Source organism: Pempheris klunzingeri, chromosome 7 (genome assembly GCF_042242105.1).
Source record: "Pempheris klunzingeri isolate RE-2024b chromosome 7, fPemKlu1.hap1, whole genome shotgun sequence".
NCBI lineage: Eukaryota > Metazoa > Chordata > Actinopteri > Acropomatiformes > Pempheridae > Pempheris > Pempheris klunzingeri.
This window is the reverse complement of record NC_092018.1, coordinates 14,374,413-14,395,573: the sequence shown is the minus strand read 5'-3', so window position 1 is coordinate 14,395,573 and position 21,161 is coordinate 14,374,413. Positions and strand designations below refer to the sequence as shown.

At 40.0% G+C, this 21,161-nt stretch overlaps 1 protein-coding gene across 1 annotated transcript in view; it reads right to left on the bottom strand.

The window, feature by feature from the left end:
- srrm4 (serine/arginine repetitive matrix 4) overlaps positions 1 to 20,347 on the bottom strand; it is a 58,118-nt gene extending 37,771 nt beyond the window's left edge. The window contains exon 1 of the mRNA XM_070834557.1: positions 20,145 to 20,347. Coding sequence (XP_070690658.1) covers positions 20,145 to 20,347 — 203 coding nt within the window. The remainder of the gene's footprint in view (positions 1 to 20,144) is intronic.
- Between the last annotated feature and the right edge of the window lie 814 nt (positions 20,348 to 21,161).

Sequence of the window (21,161 nt, the reverse complement as noted above, 5' to 3'; positions counted from 1 at the left end):
CGCAGAACGAGTTTAACTAAAGTGTTTCCTTATCAAGGCACACACAAATACAGTGGTTTTGATTCATGTCCACCACCTGTATTTCAAAAGTGCTGCATTTTGAAACCATTTTCCATCAGGTTGAATAACGTGGCGAGTGTGCAGAAAATCAAGGATTCAGATGAGTGGATTAAAAATAGATTCCATTCTAATCTTTGACTTTGACGTTGATATCGCAGTGCATTAAGTTTTCCCTTTGGCCATCATGAGAAGGATTATGCCACCAGTCAAGATGTATTTGTTTACGCAAATCCTGACATGATAGCCCTCACCCCCCCACCTTATCTGAATGTATTAAACAAGACTAGGGCGTCCTGCAGTCAAATTGTAGCTGGCAGCTTGATGTCCATCACATGATATCATTTATGCTGCATATTGCTGCAGTAAGTTCTGAAATAATACCCAAATATAGGCAATGTAGGTTAATGTGGAAGTTGATTAGATTAGGCAGATGTACTGCAGCTCCAGTCTATGAGGCACCACGATCATTGCAAACATGATTCAGATTCTTTTCTATTTTAAACCTTTGGATTTTTTTTGCCAAAGGTTCCCTCGGTGCAATGCAAGAAAGACAAAATCAAAAAGTAAAACTTCTAGCGCAGCCTTAATAATTTAGGAGTCTTCCACAGAACTAGGAACTCATTTAGATGAGGACAAAAGGCACTCGTACATTGCCCCGGTCGGATCAAAGGCAAATCGTTAATTCTGAGCCTCCTGTTGTAGTCAGATCTGGTGTTTTATTGCGACTAGATTTCCTTAAACTGTCTTCAGAGTCAAAGAGAGTGCTGAGACAAAGCAATTCTATTTCTCCTACAAGGGCACTGCTGAGCCCAAGTTTAAATTGAATGCCCCAAAATAACCGTTTAATTATGTGGCTATCGGAGAGGCTTTCATGTTTTCCAAATGAATCAGGCCGAGTGCGATAACCAATTCTTTCATCGATGCAAAACTGAAAAAAAAAAAATTAAAAGTCGTCCCCGCTTCTATCAAAAGTGATAGGAAGCCACTGAAATGAACTCATATGCCAGAGACATTAATTATATTTCTTATAATTAAGCAGAATATCCCCAGATCACCCCGATCCCTGCCAGATAAATTTAATTAGTGGACAAATTCATCGGCACATACAGTGTCTATATCTTTATAAAGCAATCCGTCTGAGGCTGGTAGATGTTTTCATTTTTAATGTTTTACTGGCAGATCATGGTTTAGGACTCATTTCTACCACAGCAGACGATAAAGTTGTATTTTATTATAGGTCTCAATTCAGTGTTTTGATGACCAATTCTTTAGGGCTATTTTTTAAGACGGAGATGAAATCAGTTGAATCAAAATATGAAGCAATAGCAGTATTCCACAGACAAATCTGTCATTGAGTGAATGAGTTTGTGATTCATTTCATGAAGGCTGCCTATAGCTACTGAATTACTGGCACTGAATATACAATAGATCACCACTCCGTGATGAGGAATACGACTGACTTTGAAGGCTGAAAAGTTAATTAAACTTGGATTATGGAGGACTTGCCTTGCTGATGGTACAAAAACTAATTGATTCATGGATTATTTATGATTTTACAAACAAGACAACAGGCTACAGTACATTGAGGGCCTCTATTTCCAGCATGGTCTAAAGATGTTGAAATCCAGGAGCAGTAACAGAATAACATAAGAAAGATGATGATTTAATGTTAACAAGAATCTACAGCCATGCTAGCAGCTCTGTGAGGCTATACTTAGGGACAGCGGTGCTTTGAGCTAAAGGCTAATGCCAACATGCTCACAACGACAATGCTAATGTTTGCTGATGTTTAGCAGGTGTAATGTTACCATACTGCATAGTAACATTTGCTGATTAACACTAAACACGAAGTGTAGCTGAGGCTGATGGGAATGTCATTCAGTTTACGGGTCTTAAAGTATAGGGCAAATAAAAAATACCTACTGGGATCACCAAAGCGATTACAATTCATAACGGCTGCGGCTTTGCAGGTCTGCAACGTATTTCATAGCAATTCTTTCAACTGTTAAGACATTTCACTCCACAAAGAACCACAAATGTGAACCTCATAGTGGTGCTAGAGGAAAAGTTCCCCAAAGTCATTAAGATTCATGGTCTGGCATCCAGTAATGACTGCACCAAATTTTGGAGTAATCAATTCTGTAGTTGTTGAGAAATTTCAGTCCCCAGCAAAGTGGTAGACTGACTGACCAGCATTTCCATCCGTAGAGCTGCTAGCATGGCTAAAATTAATAACAGTCAACATAGGCCAAATTATGTCACCACTAACTTTCACTATTTGAAAGTAAGTACTCATGTCAGCGTTGAGTACAACAATAGCACACATTGTTTTATTAATCAATATACCTTGTCTATCATTTATATGTCAGGCTTTGTTAATTCCAATAAACTGACAAAACAAACTGGTCACTGATTGAACGAATCAGCAGTGCCATTGCTAAACTGCATCTGCAGAGTAATTTCTGCATCAATAGCTACTGAATCGCTTACACTGACCACATTTAACATATGTCTAATGACTGAACAGTTCACAAAGCTGCTGCTAAACTTAATTAAGGAAAGAAATGAGCCATTTCCAGAACCCAAAGCAATAGAAACACCAGTCTTGTGGTGTTTTGTTAGTATGCTGATGCCATGAAAAAATGATAACTTTCTTTAATGATTTTCTGCAGTCGGAAAATATAAAATTGCATGGTGGACCTACACTTTGCTGGAGTCATTAGAATTTGAGAGACCATCCACTCGATGAAAGAGAAACAAATATATTTTGTTGTCTGGCACTGTTTTAAGGTGATGATGGCTGAGAAAAAAAGAACATGTACTATCAAATAGTCTAAAGGAGGCTCATATCTCCCATCTCCTCTCAGGATGATCTGGCCTGACAGAACAGGAGATTTCTACCCTACTTCCTAGCATGTCTCTCTCCTCCGGGAACAGCGGCAAACCTGTCAGCTCCATTTGTCCTAATCAGTTCTCAGTGGAATGTGCCGGCCACTGGAATGTCATTGGGAATAACACTCACGCTTGGAAGTAGCACACTGGGAAGATGAGCCTTTGAACAACAGGCTGTACCCTCTGAACGGCTCTCTACCTACCACACTGTCACTCTTTAACCTTGATGTTGACCTTGACATGGTCGCATCTTTAACTGCTCAGAATCCACTTGTTGCTTGGTATACCTGGTTTATGCTCATCTGATGTGGCATTAGGGAGCGTGTGCCTCTGAAATGTGACTTGAAGCTCCATGTGCCAGCCGTACACACTGGTAAAAAATGGCAATGAGAGCTAAAAGCTGGAATTTAAACTTAAATATTTAGAAATGGTATCATGTGTCTTCAACAAACTGCATCTGTGACGAGTCCAGGTTTTTTCCCCCCTCACTGCTAATAAGGGAATATTTTTATATCACACTGCAGCTCCACAGACAGCACACCGAAGCAAACATTTTAATCGAAATACACAACTTTATTTTTTACTTCTCGCTAGGGCTGAAAAATTAATCAAATTCAAATCAACATTGTAATGTCACAGAATACAATTTTCAAATTGCAAAAGCTGTGATTTAAAACATCAACAAAAAAAGTTGGTTTGTTTTTAATGGTACGCAATCAAACTAATTGGACATGATTCATTACTCAGAACATCTGAGAAATCCTGAGAAACTGCCTGCAAATGAGCAGACAAGTTCAAAAAATGCTGGACATGGTCTATCACTGTCTAACACAGGCTAACTTTGACAAATCAGATCAGTTAAAAGCCAGTCGGGTGAGGAGCACAAACATCTTTTCCATCATTCCATGATGCCCTATGCTTCACGTGACATATATCAGTTAGAGTAAATGAAGAAAACAGCAAGCATGACCTCAGCAGAACCAAACACCGAAGACCAAAAGGTAAATTTAGTGTCAAAGAAGACAGGAGGTTGATTCTCTGGACATAGTTTGGGTTGAAACGAGAAGATGCTCGACAGAGTCAGGTAATGTGCAGAACGCGCCGTGTTATCACAGCTACAACACAGACAACACTGCAAGTCTGTTCATTTAAAAAAGCATCACAAGGCTGTGTATGACGATGCTAAAAACCCGACGACCAGCGTCAATCTACACTGTCCACCAGCCACCACCTGGCAGTGATCACTGACTGAAATGTTAGAGAGCATACCTTCTTATGAATAAACTAATTTACCCAGGCCGTGCTATCCACGTACTTATTTATTACATGTTTACAATGACACTGGCGAACACGTTAGTATGTGTGATTTGTTACAATGCTGTTATTGACTTCAGAGTTCAGAAAGATTCATATTTATTTTTTGATATTTAAATTGATATTGACACTGAGCCTCTGATGATGATGATCTAATTCATAAGTTAAGTCAACATTTTACTGCAATATGTTTAGTTAAGTTATAGTCAGCTGTTGAGAGTTGTTCATTATATTTCTGCACTTTAGTTTGAGTCATAAGTTACTGTAACTGACTGCAGGTCAGTAAGATTCTGGTTTATTCTTCATATATTAATGTGCATGACTGTTGTTCTGAAGTGAAATCATGATTTCATCATTTGAGGTTCGAAGTCATGTAATTCTGCTGTGACTGAAGGGTTAAATCACAGCAGTGATTAACTGTATCTACTGTTTTGTTGGTCATTAAGGTTAAGGAACTTGAAAAGAACCACATAATGAATCACAATTGCAATATTGGTCTAAAAAATCCCGATTCATCCTGTTAGGTCATGATTCATTTATTCTTAGCTCATCATGGCCCTTGTTATTTTCTCTCTTTGCCAGTCCTGTCCCATCGTGATGCCATTCACATCTCCCTCCTTTTGCATTTCAATAACAAGTCATTATCTTTCATGTTGAGTATTACAGAGCTTCTGTCGAAAGAACAATGAACCACATTGTAAATGTTTTAGTGATAACTTCAAGGCTCCTACATAGCAGAACTAACCGAGCTCCAATTTGTGAAAACAATCAATGTGAAACTGATTTTCTGATCAGACTGACAGACAGACCAGAACCAGGATCATTCCAGAGCCTCTTCCCTGTGATAACGCCAAAGCGGGAAGGATGCTTTACTGTCTGTGACACTGTGTGCCCTTGTTACATTAAAACCTTCCTCGAGCGGCCATAACTGCACTAATAACTGGTTGTTAAATGCTGGGGGTGTCTTAAAATTGGGCGACACTGGTATTGATCAGCAACCCTGTCAGCCCCTCAGATATAATGTAATCGTTTTTACTGCTGAAAGGCAGTAAAAATTACATTATCGCTTAAAAAAACGCATGCAGCAAAAAATGAATCCCAGTCTGAGGGTACATTTTTATGCTCATATACGAACAGTAAAGCACAAGGCAAAATGTATTCATTATTTATGACTGAATATTGGAAACTGGAGTAATGATATAATGAGGCTAAATTGTTAGGACTACTTAACTGGAACCATAAGAGGCTTAGTGGCATAAATTGTTAATGTAGACATTTTGTAGCTGTTAAAAATGTTTCCTTTCATTGATTTAAAAAGGGCCAAAACAGCTGAAAACAAACATTTCAGATTCTCAACAAAGCAAGCCACCAGAAAGTTTCTACGGAGTAATAAATGCAAATCAAACCTGTCTGTCACCTGGTGTGAACCTTAAAGGAGATAGCTTTGGAATCGCTTGTCATTGCGCGACATTTCGTGTCAAGAAGTGACGGCAGAGGTGAGAGCGAGGTGTAGGGAAGGAAGTAACGCAATGTGCCAATTAATTCCTCCGTGCCCATCTCCGATTGCATTTGTGACACCAACACCGCCACAGTTTGCACCCATACCCCTGCATCAGTTATGCAAATGGTGGCAATTTCACATGAATGGCAGATCGTCTTCCTGAAATGAGGATGGGCAAGAGGCGAAAATGAAAAATGGAGGAGGAGGCTGAGACGTGGGAGCCAGTCAGCCTTGAAATGATTTAATTTAAGTGATGAAGAGTTGACTTTGATAAGTTTGCATTTTAATAATGAACACTGTGACCGCTTCAGGGGTCCGGTTACAAAGAAGCAGCACACTTGGCAAAAAGAAAAGAAAAAAAAAAAAAGAAAAGAGACCAACAAGGCAGACAGTCACTGTAAGACAAAACTAAGGCTGAAGCTCATGAATGCCCTCTGTTTGTATAGTGGCAGCGTGTGTGTGTGTGTGAGCATGTTTGTGGGTGTGTGTGTGTGTGTGTTGATCTACAGTAAATAAGATGCTCCTGGGAGTTTTTTGACTCTGGAGTTAAATTTGCTGCCAGGGGAAAAAGGCTTCTGCCTATTATGTGGGATTTTTCAGATATTCCAATATGCCAACTCTGGGGTGTGTATGCATATTTAATGAGGCCTTTGCCTCAGCGCAATTCTAGACTTGAGACAGATTTCAGCCTACTGTCATAATGAGTGATTGTGCTTCCTCATGGCACATTCCAGTTGGATGTGGCAATAACTATCTGTCTACCCCCCGAAGCACCACTGATCTTATTATGATTATGACTTTTCAGCTGATGTATATTCAAAACCTGTCGCATATCATCTATGTTGGGGCTCTTGCAAACTTTCAGGAGTGTGTGTTTGATATATGTTATGTTAATATATAAGTATGTGAAATGGTACAAGTTACACTTCATACTGTGTGTTAAAGGCACAAACACAATAAGAAATGACAAGTTTGTTCAAATATTTTTTCATTTCCAGGGACATCCCTGGTTTGTTAAGATCTAATAGGTTGTGATGAGCGAGCCGTCCCTCTCTCAGCCACCACACTCATTGGTAATGAATCGCTCAAAGGAATAGGTCATCTGACTGTCTGTAAAATGTACTTCTGTCCATTTCATGTAGAGCCAGTAAAGGACAAAGGAGTGTTTCACCTTCTCTCTCTCTTCTATTATGAGTTTATTCAATGCTGTACATTATGTGCCTACATATAATTCAATTCCCTTTGGCCAAGACTCAAGAAAGGATTTCTATTCATAGGCTGGAATATGATATTGAGTAAAATGTAATAACCTTGCCTGCCCCAGTATCCCGAAGTGGACAATCTGAAAATGTCACTCACAGAGTCTCTCCTCTCTTCCTTCTTTTTTCCTCCTCTCTTTTATCTCACAGTTATTACAATCTTGCTTTCCGCTGCCGTTATATTGATCTCCATCCCAACTCTTAAAATAACAATTTCTCCTTTTCATATCTCGTTTTCCTCTCCCTCTCTCTTTCACAGTTTCAGAAAATACCGAAGCCAATTACAGAAAGCTGCTTGTTGTTGCTGGACACACTCCAAACAATCCAAACTATGTGTTTTTTCACACAACCTTGTACAGTTGTCTGTACGAGACAAAATGTAAGAAGCTGAAAGTTTGTACTCTTTCTCTTTTTAGCCCATTCGGTTGAGTCAGCTTTAACCTTGTTGTGTACTGGTTCTTCAATGTCAAAGAAGTACACAATTATTTTATTTTAAAGCATTTGAACAAAGTTAAGCCATGCAGCAGCCACAAGAAACAAAACTGAAAGCCCACTGAAGTATTTGAGGCAACGTCTGCCCTAACGTGTTACTCACATCCCCATTTAAGTCAAGAAGCCAAAACATTACAGGGCCAAAGCTCACTGATATAAGAAACCCTCGAGAACATTTGAAGTATTAAAGCTTGCAACCCTTGACAGTTTCTGTAAAAAAAACCCACAAACCCCGAGAGTCTCTGTCAACTAAACTAAACTACTGAGAAATCTTCCCATTTATAGAGTAAATCAGTGTCTTTACATTTCAGAGATGTCTCCATCTGTTATATTTATTTTTGCAGAGACTGCACATGGCAAACTGACAAAATGACAAGTGCATGCGCGCACACACACACACACACACACACACACACACACACACAGAAATCTTGTGAACAAGCAACACAATTTACTATGTTAATGGACTTAAATGTCATGAGTCTTTTTTTAAAATGTCAGTGCACTCGATTTTAACATAAAGTAAGTTCAACCAGGTGCAGAGCAGCTCCGTACTGTTCAGTTCTGTATAAATGAACAGTTAAAATTTGAACAGTACAGTAAACTTTCAAACGGGGCTAATGTTTATTTTTTTTCCTGTTATGATCACGGTATTAAACTAGTTCAGGCGTAAAAACTTGTGCTCAAACAAAATCATCTCACCCCTCTCTGCCATTGGAGCATAAAATTTCTCTTTGCAGCCTGGCAGATTACCTTATGTTTTACTGATGCTGATTAAACATTTACATCTTTGCACACAGCTTTAATAAAATATATTTTGTTGTCTTAGTGTCAGTGCATAGAGTAGAGAGGTAGACTTTACTTTAGTACAGATTAGATGGATTTTCGTGTTTGTTCCACGGCATGTCAGAGGACAATATTCTACCTTTTACTTAATATTTGTTGTCAAAGTGTTACAGCGAAAAACACACGATGAGCTTATAAAATATGATGCATAGCTAAATGTTTAAATTGGTGAACATGTTGGTTTGATTTTCTTTTTTTTATTTTCTCTATTTCACTACTTGATCAGGAGTGCTTGTTTTAATCACTTTATTTTTAAGCCTTGAAATACTTACTGTATCATGATGTTACCCTGCAAGCAACTATTCTTCACAATGGAGACAATTACTTTCAGAACATTAGAATAGATTTTAGTGCAGTTTACAAATCATACAAAATACCTCAGGACATGATTAATAATTATTATACTGCAGGAAACCGTTAAAAAGGGAGCTACGATGGAGGTTATTTTTTAGAATTTATTTGATGTTTTATATTTTTAGTAATGCTAATATCTAACATTAATTAAGTAAGTACGCACTCTAAGCTCTGTTAAAAAGTGAAAGTAAACAACAACTAAATATTTAACTGGTAAAAAACATGATTAGTACATCCCTAAGTTAAATTGTGACACAGGCACCTGCACTTGCGTCTCAGTACAGAAATGAAAGAATGTGTGAGAGGAATAATGCCTGTGCAGGTGATCAGATACTTGGATAATGCATCATACAGGCATACGAATAACCAGGGTACTTATGTTCCATGTAAGCATTGTATTCTAGGTATGAACCAGTATAAGATGCAAAACAAGCTATGGGTGTGAATTAAGTTGAATAAATGCTAAACTAAATTAAACTAAAATACCATTGAGTTGTTTGGCTATAAAAAGGTCAGGTGTTCCAGTTGATGACTTAGGGCACCAAAATGGCCAGAAATGAGCCTGCACCTATCAGCCTGTCATTACACTTAACCTTCAGATTGGTAGGCAAGTACATTAGATATATTTTTTTTTTTTAACCAGAAAACTAGAAAATTATTTCTGGACTGCAGACAAATGTGCTACATGGGATAGGAGACCCCACAGTAGCCAGCGGCTGCAGGAGTGAAGGCAGTGTGTGGCATTTTCCTCACAGAGGTGGACCACAGGCTGGGAGCTGTAAACCCTGAGGGGAAATTTCACAGCAGCTGTGAGCTGATGTTTGAAGGAAAGGGTTAATTTTCAGCTCTTTGCTTTCATCTCCAAAAATGCTGCTGCTGCTGTTCAGCTCTGGAGGAATTATCATCTCAAACCCCCCTATGGCGCAATGTGTGTTGGCCTCCATATGTACTATATGTGCATGCCTGTATACTGGCCATGCTTCTGCTTTTATGTGTGTATAGGTACATATGGATGGAGTGCATGCAGTCCGTGCTAATGGATTCTGTTGTATATGGACCAAACATCTCCACAAGAAACATAAAACGAAAATCCTCCAAAGTGAAGTCTGTGCCACCTTTGGGTTTGTTTCTATTATGGTTGATACATTGGATTATATTGTGATGGAGGTTGAGGTCCAGGGTTAAGGTGTTGGTATAGCTGCTGCCAAAACAAAGATAAAGAAGAAAAGAAAAATCTAATCTTTATTTAATGAGGTTGTTTGATTGAGATTAAAATCTCCAGCGGCAGGTTTATACAGACCAACATGTATGTTTGTTCAGTGTAAGATGTTCTTTCTTTCCTGTGTCTCTATTTACTTTCAAGTTAATTGGTTTTGTTTCAGCACCAACATTTATTAATCAATTCTGCCAAAAGTCTTTCTGAACAAATTAAAGGGTGTCGACGTCTTTATGATGGATTCAAACTGCTTCTTAAAGTCTTATGTTTACCAAAGCTGCCTGTGTCGCTCTTTCACTGCAGCTGCTGTTGTTAATTTGGAGTTTATGTGATTTCTATTTATGTTTCTTTCTGGGCTACAGCCACCTCTTTATATAGTCTTCATGCTGCCTGCCTGGCATGCAGAGTAAAGCAATGAACAATAAGAAATTGCAGCGATTGCACTGATCGGTATGAGTTCATTTGTTGATTCTATTTAGGCATGTTCCTCTTCATTGCCAGCACATTGGTGCCTTTAGGGGTTTTTCATACACTCAGCCACTGAATGCAGTAATAGTAGTACATATACAGTATATATGTGTGTGTGCATGTATACAGAAGGACTTCAGAGTAGCTCCATCCTCTGATTCATAACCACAAACATAGCCTTACATCTTTTCATGAAGTGTGTGCATGGGAACTTAAAAGAAACCTATTAGATCCAAAATATCAAAGACTCTTTTGAGTTTCTCATTCATAAAGACTTGCTGCTTTCGGGCCCAGACATTATTACCCATCAGTTTTAGGCCGTATCATACATCTATCACAAGTTAGCGATCAAGCGAAGCATATCGTGTCCCAGGATCAATAGGATGAGAGTAAAATTTGAGCTTAAAAAGCCTTTTGAAATAATTGAAATTGTTGTTTATCAATTACACCCTTCTGCCTCTGCTGATATATGATGGTCATTTTGCACTGTGGGCCAGTGAACGTCTTTCTTATTTTGCCTTTAATGTGCTGCTGTTCTGGCTGTCACTTTTTAGGGCCTGTGGATAAAGTTAACCAACTCCTTCCCTAAACCCCTCCAGTAAATAATAAACATGTGATATAGATTATATAATAAAGAACTTTACATTTTTAACTGTCAAGTCTATACCTGGCAGTACTTTGCAAGGGATTGATCGTGCCACAATAGAACACTGCAGGTTAAGAGAAATATGGTTGCAGTGTTGCTAAATGAAGCAGTGGAAGCAATCTGACTGGCTGGTCTCTGCAGGTTGCCTTTGCTGCAGACTGCATGACAGCATGACAGCATTACTTTATTTCAACTAAAAACCTGCTCAAAGTATTTATGATAGCCTGCCTTGTGAGTTAAAGTGATGGATAGAAAAGGATTTTTTTTTTCTCTCTTTTACTCATTAACCCTTTATCGGGCAAGGGACCATATTTGGTAACTTAAGTGAAAGTCCAAAATGCCGCCCCTTGCCTCATCATGAGATTTCTCCAAGCCAACCAGCGACAATAAGGCTTACATGACAGACTGGCAAGAAACCATATATGGTAACTTCACTGACCTTGATTTTCACCATAACATTGAATTTTTTTTTTTGAAAAACTCACAAAACTAAAACAGTCTTGTAATGACCACCAGTGATGGTCTAGGGTTGAAATTTTGAATCTCTAAGTATTTCAATGAGTGCCCTATAAAGGGTTAAGTCTATGTGAGAAAAGCATTGGTGCTGCATTAAAGCACAATAATGTAAGTTTTGAAAGATGAAATAACACATTCTTCTTCTTACAAATGAGAAGTCAAATTCTTAAGCAACAAAACACACCCTCGCTCAGTACAATACACTCACGTGGTTTTCCTGCTACAGCCTTACTTACTACAGTCTGGTATGTCAAGTAGCTTGAGGTAGCTAATGTTATTTGATTATAATAAATTATTAGGTGAACATTGCTGTGTAATGGATATTACTGAAATGCATCAGTTTATCATCGTCTGCTGTTGAAAATGTTCTTCCACTTGTCAGGTTTTGAAATCCTTTGAGATTCTTATTATTAGCTCAGTGATTCAATGCTTCTTGGGAGGATGTTCTACACATCTCAGTGCCTGTGAAACCTTTCAAAGCCCATTGGACAAACTGAAAAAATGTTGCTCCCTGTTACTGAAATGCTCTTTTTTTTTTTAGCAGAGGTCCTCAACCAAACAAAATATTATTATTATCTTGGCTTCTGCAATCCACTGTCCCTTTTCCAGCAACACTCAGAATAGGTCAGTAGCCTGGATGTGTTGTTTGATCCCAGCCTTAATTTTTAACTGCATATTAGCGAGATCATCCAATCTTCTTTTAAGCATTTAAGGAAGGCACTAAGTCGGTTATGCATACTTGTAGTTTGCCTGTAATGGACTATATTCTAACTTATAAATCAGAAAACAATTCGCAAATTGTTTCATGTAAGACGATATTTTCACTGACCGGCCTTCAAGGTGTGGGGGATAAATACGACGAAATAAAATGATATGACCGGCTAAAAACAAATATAAGTGCATAACAATACAACTCACCATTACGCTGAATTAGCGGGAGCCCTGAGCTTGTTTCTCCGGGTAAAGGGAGACACCTGAAGTGCTCCTCACGTCCAAGTCTATTCCGTAACTTTGTTTTGGTCGCTGTCACTGCAGAAAACCCCGCTTCACAAAGATACCATGTTGGAAAGGGAAGCACGGTTTTCAGTGCTTTAGTGGCGACCTCAGGATATTCTGCCTTGATTTTGATTTTCGATCTTGATTTTTAGCGGGAGAATCACCTGTGGCGATAAATCCGTATTTTAAGTAGGACTCCTGATATTGTCTTTTAAATGCAGCTTTCTTTTTCTTGGAAGTCGTAGGCTGCTCTTCTTCTTGTGTCTCCTCATTGGGCCTTTTCCCCTTTCCAAAGAAGCTTTCCAAAGACGTTTGTTTTTTTTACTCATTTTTGCTAGCTTGAGGGCTTAACTGGGGCAACATATCACGTGACCGAGACAAGCGTCTTGACCTGTCTTCACCTGTGTCAAGACGCACAGACGGATGTAAATGGGAGAGAATCCGGTCATTTTTCAAAATAAAACATGTTTCAGACTCTGATCATCAATAGAATATATGTATATATTTTTTCTGTGCGGCCCAGTGGTTGGGGACCGCTGCCTTAAAATGTCTATGGACTGGCTACCAATTTTTATTGTCTATGTTTGTACGTATTAATTGATTCTCATGTATTCATATGTGACTTATTTCATCTATATTCTTTTTACCTCGTAAAGCGCTTTGTATACTATGGGTCTGATAAGTGTTATATAAACCATCTTTTGACATTATGAACTGTATTCTAATCTTGGGTTCCTTAAATGCCTCTTAATGCACAACTACATGCTGTGGCGTTGTGTCTGGTGTTAATCACAAGGCCACGGTTTGATTTAAGTGGATTAGCTTTGCAGAAATTAATGCCAAATATAAATCCACTCCACCAATTAGCATTTCTTTTATAGCTTATATTCTCGTGACATATAAAATGCATCCTTCAGTAAAACACACTGGAACCTTGCATCAAGTGTTAAGCCACTGATGCTGGTTTGATTCAAATGAATTGGCTATGCAGGAATCAATATCAAAAGTGAATCCATTTCAGTGATCCTGCCGGGGGAGTCTGCATCATCTCCTACTGTCTTGTCAGTACGCCTCAGCCGCTGAGTTCCTATGTGCTCTGAGTAATATGACACAGACACAGAGACGGCAAGTTAACGCTCACTGAGAAGATACTGAGAGAAAGGAGGAGAGAGATACTGATGTGAGGAGAGGGAGGGAAGTCGGGTAAAGATACTCAGCGATGAAGAGAGCAGAAGAACAGACAGAGAGATATATAACAACAGACAAACCCCTCGTCCGTCACTAAATCATGTTTGTCATTCTCGTGGAGAGAAAGAGAGAGATACTTCGTCCCAGGGGGAGCTCTGGCTGCTACTCCTTGATGTTTTTGAGAGTCTATATCCTGTATTCATTTATTCCCATGCACATTTTAATGTCTGTGCTTGTGTGTATTTGTGGATGATTTGCAGCATACTTTAACACAGACCACCGTAGAAATTCAAACCCAAGACAAAATTGTTTCCAGCCAACCACGCAGGGGGTGGTCACAAAATATTCTTAGCTTCTTAAAGAATAATTCCTGTTTAAAACTTATTTTGAAGAGAACAAAATGTGAATGGTAAAATTATTACCCAGTTTTACTCAAATGACTTGCTAAAGTTGTGTACACACAGTTTTCCGGTACAGTGGGAGACTGCAGGGTTGTAAAGTAATATATCTAATATCTGATGTTCGCTCATGTGGGGATTCTTGAATCCTTAATTTTGAATTCGTGAATCGTTGGGTCTCTCTTATTTAAAGAGTTTGGTCTAGACCTGCTCTTTATGGAAAGTGTCCTGTTATGAATTGGCTCTTATGAATTGGCATTATACAGATAAAGATTGATTGATTGATTGATTGATTGATTGATTGATAAAAGTGGTAAATACTACAATACCCAAGAGCACCAGCTGTAGCAAATTCAAAAGCTTTATTGTTGTAGCTGAGAAGTAAACACAGTAGCAAGTTGCTGAATTTATCCAAATTTCAGATTCCAAAAGTGATTTCATTAATGCTTCAGATTGTTTTGATTCAGACCATTTTGAGCTGATTTGATGCTTGTTACAGAAATGCACTTTGGGAATCATATTTTCTCACTTTCTTTGTTTTTTTCTTTTCTTTAAAGAACGGATTTGCTGCAAATATTTTAACTAGCAGAACTTCATGCAGATCCAAACCATTGAACAACTCTAACTGTAACTCATGTAAGATTAACCTTTACATTGACGAAACCAGAGAAGACCAAAATAGCTCCTCTTAATCTGCTACTGTTATTTCATTTACCCTCACTTTCAGTTTATCTTAGTTGTTGAGATAATCTTGCATCTCTGGTCTTCTGAACTCAGTGTGTTTCTTGCCCTGTCAGACTTTGTTGTAGCAATACTGCTGTATTCTCAGACTGCTATTACCTTGGTGAGCACAGCGTTATTATAACTGATAGAGTGGTCACACAACACAAAAGCTGTAATAAACTTGAATTATGCTTTAATATAATGCAGCAGTTTTAATAGTATATGTTGCAGCATATAAGATCTCCCTCGCTAAATGATCACACCAGGTACATTAAAAGTGGAGGAAAGCAGAAACAATTTAGAAAAAATGATAAAGTTGAAGACTTTTTATTTACCATCAAAAGTGTAATAAAAATCTTGCAATGTCGTATAAAAAAAACAACAAATGCTTATTCCCACCTGATTGCCTCTCAAAGCCACAATCTCATGGTTTTAATTACAACCATTGACCATTAATTACCCAGTTCACTTAATTCACCACAGCAAATTGTGAGGACTTCCTCAATCACTTTATCAATTAACCAAAGGAGGTCAAGCAAGAAATTTCTCCACCATTATGTGAAATCTACATCTCTCCTGAGCCACTCATACTGAACCGATTGCTCTGTCAACCCTGTCGCCTCTATAAGATCCTCTTCCTGCTCTCTAAATTTCTTTACCCATTTGGTTTTTAAATCTATTTTTCACACCATTGGACACAATATTCTCTCCATTATTAGCTTCTATCTTTCCACTGATCATTTCCATTCTAGTTTTAAGCATGCCATTGTCCAGCCTTTTCTAGCAAAGTCCACTCTTGCCTTCTTGGTTTTAAACTACTTTAGGTTTCAAAGCTTTAGAATTTTATCAAGGATCATCAAATAATTTCATCCATCAACACAATGAAAATTGGTCCATTTGGTCTGGCTTTAGTTGATTTCAAAGTGACCAATGATGTTCAAATCCTGCTTGATATGAGTTCTGTGTTTAGAAAGATGTATTGGTGCCAAGGACATTGTTCTTGATTGTTTTCACTCCTACGTTTGTGATAGGGGTAAAATTGGGAGGCCCTCATCCATTGCCTGTCCCACTTTCTTGTGGTGTTCCCCAAGGGTCAGTTTTAGGTCCTCTTTTATTTTTCATTTGTCTATTTTCATGCATGCAAAGACACTGACTTTATGTTCCTCTTAGTGAGACTGCAAGTGTAGCCTGACTCCTAATCTGCTTTTCTGACCTCAAGAGCTGGATGGTACAGAACGTTTTGCAACTGCATGCATTAAAACCTGTTCTTTTATTTGGCCTTATCTGTCAGATCCTCTACAATCCAAACGTGGTTGTTTATCATCTAGTATAAAATGAGTTTGCTCGCAATGTAGGGGTTATATTTGACTCAATCATTTAACAATCAAGTACTCAGAGTGGTGCAATCATGCTCTCTTCTGCTGAGGACAATATCTAAAATTAAATCATTTCTAACAGCTGCAGATCTTCAGAAAGTAATCCATGCCTTTATTTCTACTCGCTTGGACTACTGTAATTTACTCTGGGTCAGCCATAAGCCGTTGTTTGCCTCCAGCTCATCTAAAATGCTACGGGGAGGCTTTTAGTAAACACTGGGAAATCAGATCATATCACTCCCATTCTTTCGTATTTGCACTGGCTCCCTGTGAGTTTAAGAAATGATTTGAAGATTTTTCCTCAAAGTTTTACGGCTTTGCATGGATTGTTGATATATTAATCCCTTATGAGCCACAGCACAGTGTGAGATCCTCAGGCAGCGGTCTAGTTGTTGTTATTTCTTACAAGAGGTGACCGGGCCTTTTTATTCAGTGCTGCTCAGCTTTGGATCTCCCTGCCTGAGAATCTCTGGCTAACCAAGTCTGTTGCATCTTTTAAATCATTTTGTAAAACTAGCTTATATCATATAGCCTTTGCTCCTCATTGTTTTAAATTGTAAACGATTTTTTGTTTCTTTCCATGGACAACATGGATAGAAAGAAAAATCTGTGTTGTACTATGAAATTCTTTTTGTAAATTAATTAATTCAACATTTTTTATCGTTTACTCTGTTGGCTTTACTGCAGAAGCTGGCACAGCTCTGCAGTAGGCATTCATATAATGATCTGTTTTTGATTAGACGATTTTGTTGACATGTTGATAATACTGCTCTCATTTTTCAGGCTGTAATCCAATTACATAGCATTCTCTTCTGAGGTGTTCCTGGTTTTTCGTCCATTGTATATTCCCACTGGTGCAGTCAGTGTACAAGCACCTTCAAACCCCTTTCCTCTCTTCCTCGTTAAACCAGCATCTGCTGAGGTAAGAAGCCTGAACCCCCTGACCACACACACACACCCACACACACACGCACATGCACACACACTCCCCCACCCCTCCCTTGCATTGCATTCTCTCGAGCCTGCCATCTGCCACGGAGTTGGACAAGACCCCACTAACACAGCGGCTACACACACACACACACACACACACACACACACACACACACACACACAAACTTACAGCCTCATTTTAGACCCTTGAAATTGCTGGAAAACATTTCCAGTACAGATGCACATGAATGCACACACACACACACACACACACACACACACACACAACACTACACGAGCCAAAGTTAGCCAGGCTGCATATTTAATGAGGAGCCCCCCATGAACAAAACAGCTTGCAGGGTCACAATAGTTTCGAGCAAAGCCCCACCCCACCACACAGAGCCAGTGAACTCCTCCTCTCCAGTGTGTGACTGGCCTGAAGAGGAGGAGACATGGAGGACAGAGAGGGGAGGGCAGAGGGAAACAACAAACTCTAATTACTCCTCTGTGGCTCCTGGGCCTCTCCAGCATTTTTATTTTGCGAGTTCAGAGAAAGAGAAGGAGAGCAGAAAGGAAAGGCGAGGACGGCGCAAACAAAAAAGAAGACTCGTGCTGATTGAACATGAAAAATCTCCCCCTTGGTCTCCTCTCTTCTTTTCCTCTACTTGTTGTACAGAATGCCCCCTCACTTTCACTACAACTGTTCATCACCCCTCTGTTATCCACAGTGAATAATGATGTTTCCTCTTGGAGAGAAAGAGGCAGAGGAGCGAGCCTTAGGCCATGCATTCTGATGGTCTAAGCATTCCCAACACAGTCACACTGCTTGGACAAAATCAACAGTGGAGCAATGAGGGAGGTAGGGATGCCTGAACCTCCTCCTGCATCCACATTCTCTGGGTATTATCTTTGTTTGTTGTGTTTTACTCATTATTTACAATCTGTGTCACCCAAATGTCCTTCTGCATTTCCCCCTCCTGTACACAGAGGCGGGCAAAAGAGGAATAGTGGACAATGGAAACGCTGCTGTCTTCTTTTCACGAACAAACCCTGGTGAATTAGCAATATTAAGTCTGCTCTCTGGGGATGTTCACCACTGCAATGCTGCCATCATCATCACTATCACCCGGACAGAGCCTGTGGAGGGGCAAAGCCACTTGAGGAGAGCTTCTTTCCCCGAGAAGCTGAAGCTGAAGAGACAGCTGGGCTCCGCTCTCTGGGTATTTCAAAAAGGCTATTCAGTTCATGGCAGCCAGCCACATTACATTTCTTTTTTTCTGTATGGGTTCATTTGCTTTGTTTCTAATTTTTTTTTTTGATAGTTTCCCCAAATAGATTTGAATCTAGCATCTGTACCAGGGTATGGCTGATTGACATGAAAATTAAGGCTGCAGTTATATGATTGGATCGCTCAGCTGGGGCACAATGAATAAGGGGGATATCTGGTCATATTTTTGCAATAAAGTTTTTTTTTGTCATATCCCTCAAGCCAATAAAATCCTTTATAACCAGGCCATGTGCAGCATTATGGTCCTGCTGTAATAAAACCCATTAAAGACACATTATCTGGTTCAGTGTGTCTTTCCTCTGCCTGAGCCGATGTAGGATGAAATGGGCCATTCTAATCCTCATTAACATAGCTAATTTCACATAAGAGAAAGTTGATAGTGGATGTCAAAACTATTCAAAGGTCATCCAAGCAAGCCACATGATTTGATATGCAAGTACGCATGCACAAATGCGTATGTGTATGTCTGCAAGTGTCGTCATGTTTGCACATTTATTAGGTGTTTAGTTGCATATGCAACAGAAGACTTTCTCAAAGGCTAAGCACTGTCATTGCCACTGTTGTGCAGCGTTTGACAAATAGGCACAGTAAGCAGAGCAGTACATGGATATGAAAATGGATAAAGTTGTCAAAGCCAGCAGATGATGCTTCATCATGTACACGGGAGCAAAGATGGGATAAAATGAAAGGAGGAGAAAGCGCAACAGATATTCATCCTTCCTCTCATTCCCTCTGAGGCTGCAGGGGCTACAGCTAACCTTTGGTCGGAGGGATGAAAGTGGAGGAACAAACATGAGACATGCTGCTCCTTCAGCAGACACTGGCACAAAGCCATGTTACAGAGGGAAGAGGGGACAAGTCTGACATTAGAAGAATGACGATGCTGCCACATGACCTTTAAAGGGGACAATTAACTGAACATCACACTTTTCATGCCATCTGTGTTTGGCTGTATGTCACACGTGTCTGCTTGCATACAAAAGTGAACAGAAATCATACAAATGGGCGTTTGGTGACCGAAGACCTATTTGGAGTTTTTAACCTCTTAAAAGCCACAGCAAGCACAGCTTTACAGGTCAAAAGATGTCAATGTCAAAACTGGGCCAATTTTCCTGCACGTAGCTGCACATTTTATTTGACTGTTTTTCAGGGTAGTAGCAGATTCTAACAACCTGTTAAAACTACATGTCTTTTGACCTGTAAATGACCAAAAGCAGGGTCTTTGGGGTTTGACTGACTTTGGGAGATATGATCAATTTGTCCTTTGTGTGACTTGAATAGAAAAACACCAGATCTGAATTTCTGAAAGAAATATCTGACAGTAAATGATGGAATCTTCGGGAATTGCGTGTCTTTATGCTTGTGTCTTGGTATATTCACACAACAACTATTCGTACTGTTTGTGACACAAAAGATTAGTTCAGTGGTTCAGTAAATTTAGAAAATTGTGAATAAACAAACATTAGCATCCTTCTTTCTGCAGCAATCACTCTAGAACTACTTGCTGATGTTTTATATAGAAGAAGCATGTGCTGTAATGGAGCATTTCTTGCTCAAAAAAACATGAGCTTTGACTAATATCACTAAAGCAGTTCAATAGAACACACATTTCAAATGGGGGGGAAAAACCACAAGATTTGTTTGTTCTTTAAATGTGATTAGAAAGAAGAGAACTCACTTGGTCACCCTCCTGCGGGCAGTGATGCTGGCCACGATGACGCTCTCCGGTCTCGGGGTGGCCACAGCCTTGAAAGTCCCCTTCCAAAACTTCTCAAAGAGCAGCTTCTCTTCCAGCTGCTGGAGGCCAGCAGTGCTGCCCTGCGATCCCAGGGATGGAGGGGGGCCACAGGGGCCGAGCTGGAGCGAACACAGGGGTTGCATCTGTGGTTCTTCAAAACCAAACCAATCGAGTCTACACGCTCATGGAAACACACGCTCACAATGGTTGTTGCTCAGGAGCTGTCCAAGTACTGAATCAAATCGTGTTCAGCACAGAAACTGTTTTGCACCGTCTTCTTCTCTCACAGCAGCAGGTCAATGTGTCAGCGCGTCTGTCTGCTGCTCCTCTTAAGCGGGAGCGTGGGGAGAGGGACAAAAGCTGACCCTCTCCAACTGGAGGCTGGGTATTGTTCTCCCAGATGAGGGAAGGAGGGGTGGGGGGGAGATTGTGTTTCTCTCTCTCCGCCTCTCCTCTTCTGTCACATCTGCTGCTTTTTGGGACGGGGTCTGGGTCGGGGTTGGGAGTCGGAGAGCTCCTTTCTCCCGCGTGCTCCCGTCGGCAGCTTCACACAGAATGAAGCATCACTCACATGAGACGGAGCATGTTTCAGTCCTGAGGAGTGAGAGCCCAATTGGTTTTCTTGTTGCTGGAGTGCAATGTTTTGGTGGAGAGATGATTGCACGCCTACGCACACCGGCTGAGGGCGGAGCGGGTGTCAGAGCGAGTGTTGCGGCTTGTCTGAGGGCAGGCGTGCGTTGGAGAGTGTGTAAGTGAAAATCAAGTGAGGAGCTCAGCTGAGAGCGACTTGTTTTGTGTCTCTCAGCCTGTGACGTCAAAGATGGGGGCTGGACATTGGGGAGAGGGACACCTTCTGTCATCCTCTCTCGCTCTCTGTCTCTCTCTCTCTCTCTTGTTCTCTCTGTCCCTCTCCCCCCAACCCCCTCTCTCTCTCCTCATGTCTCTCAGTTACTTTTG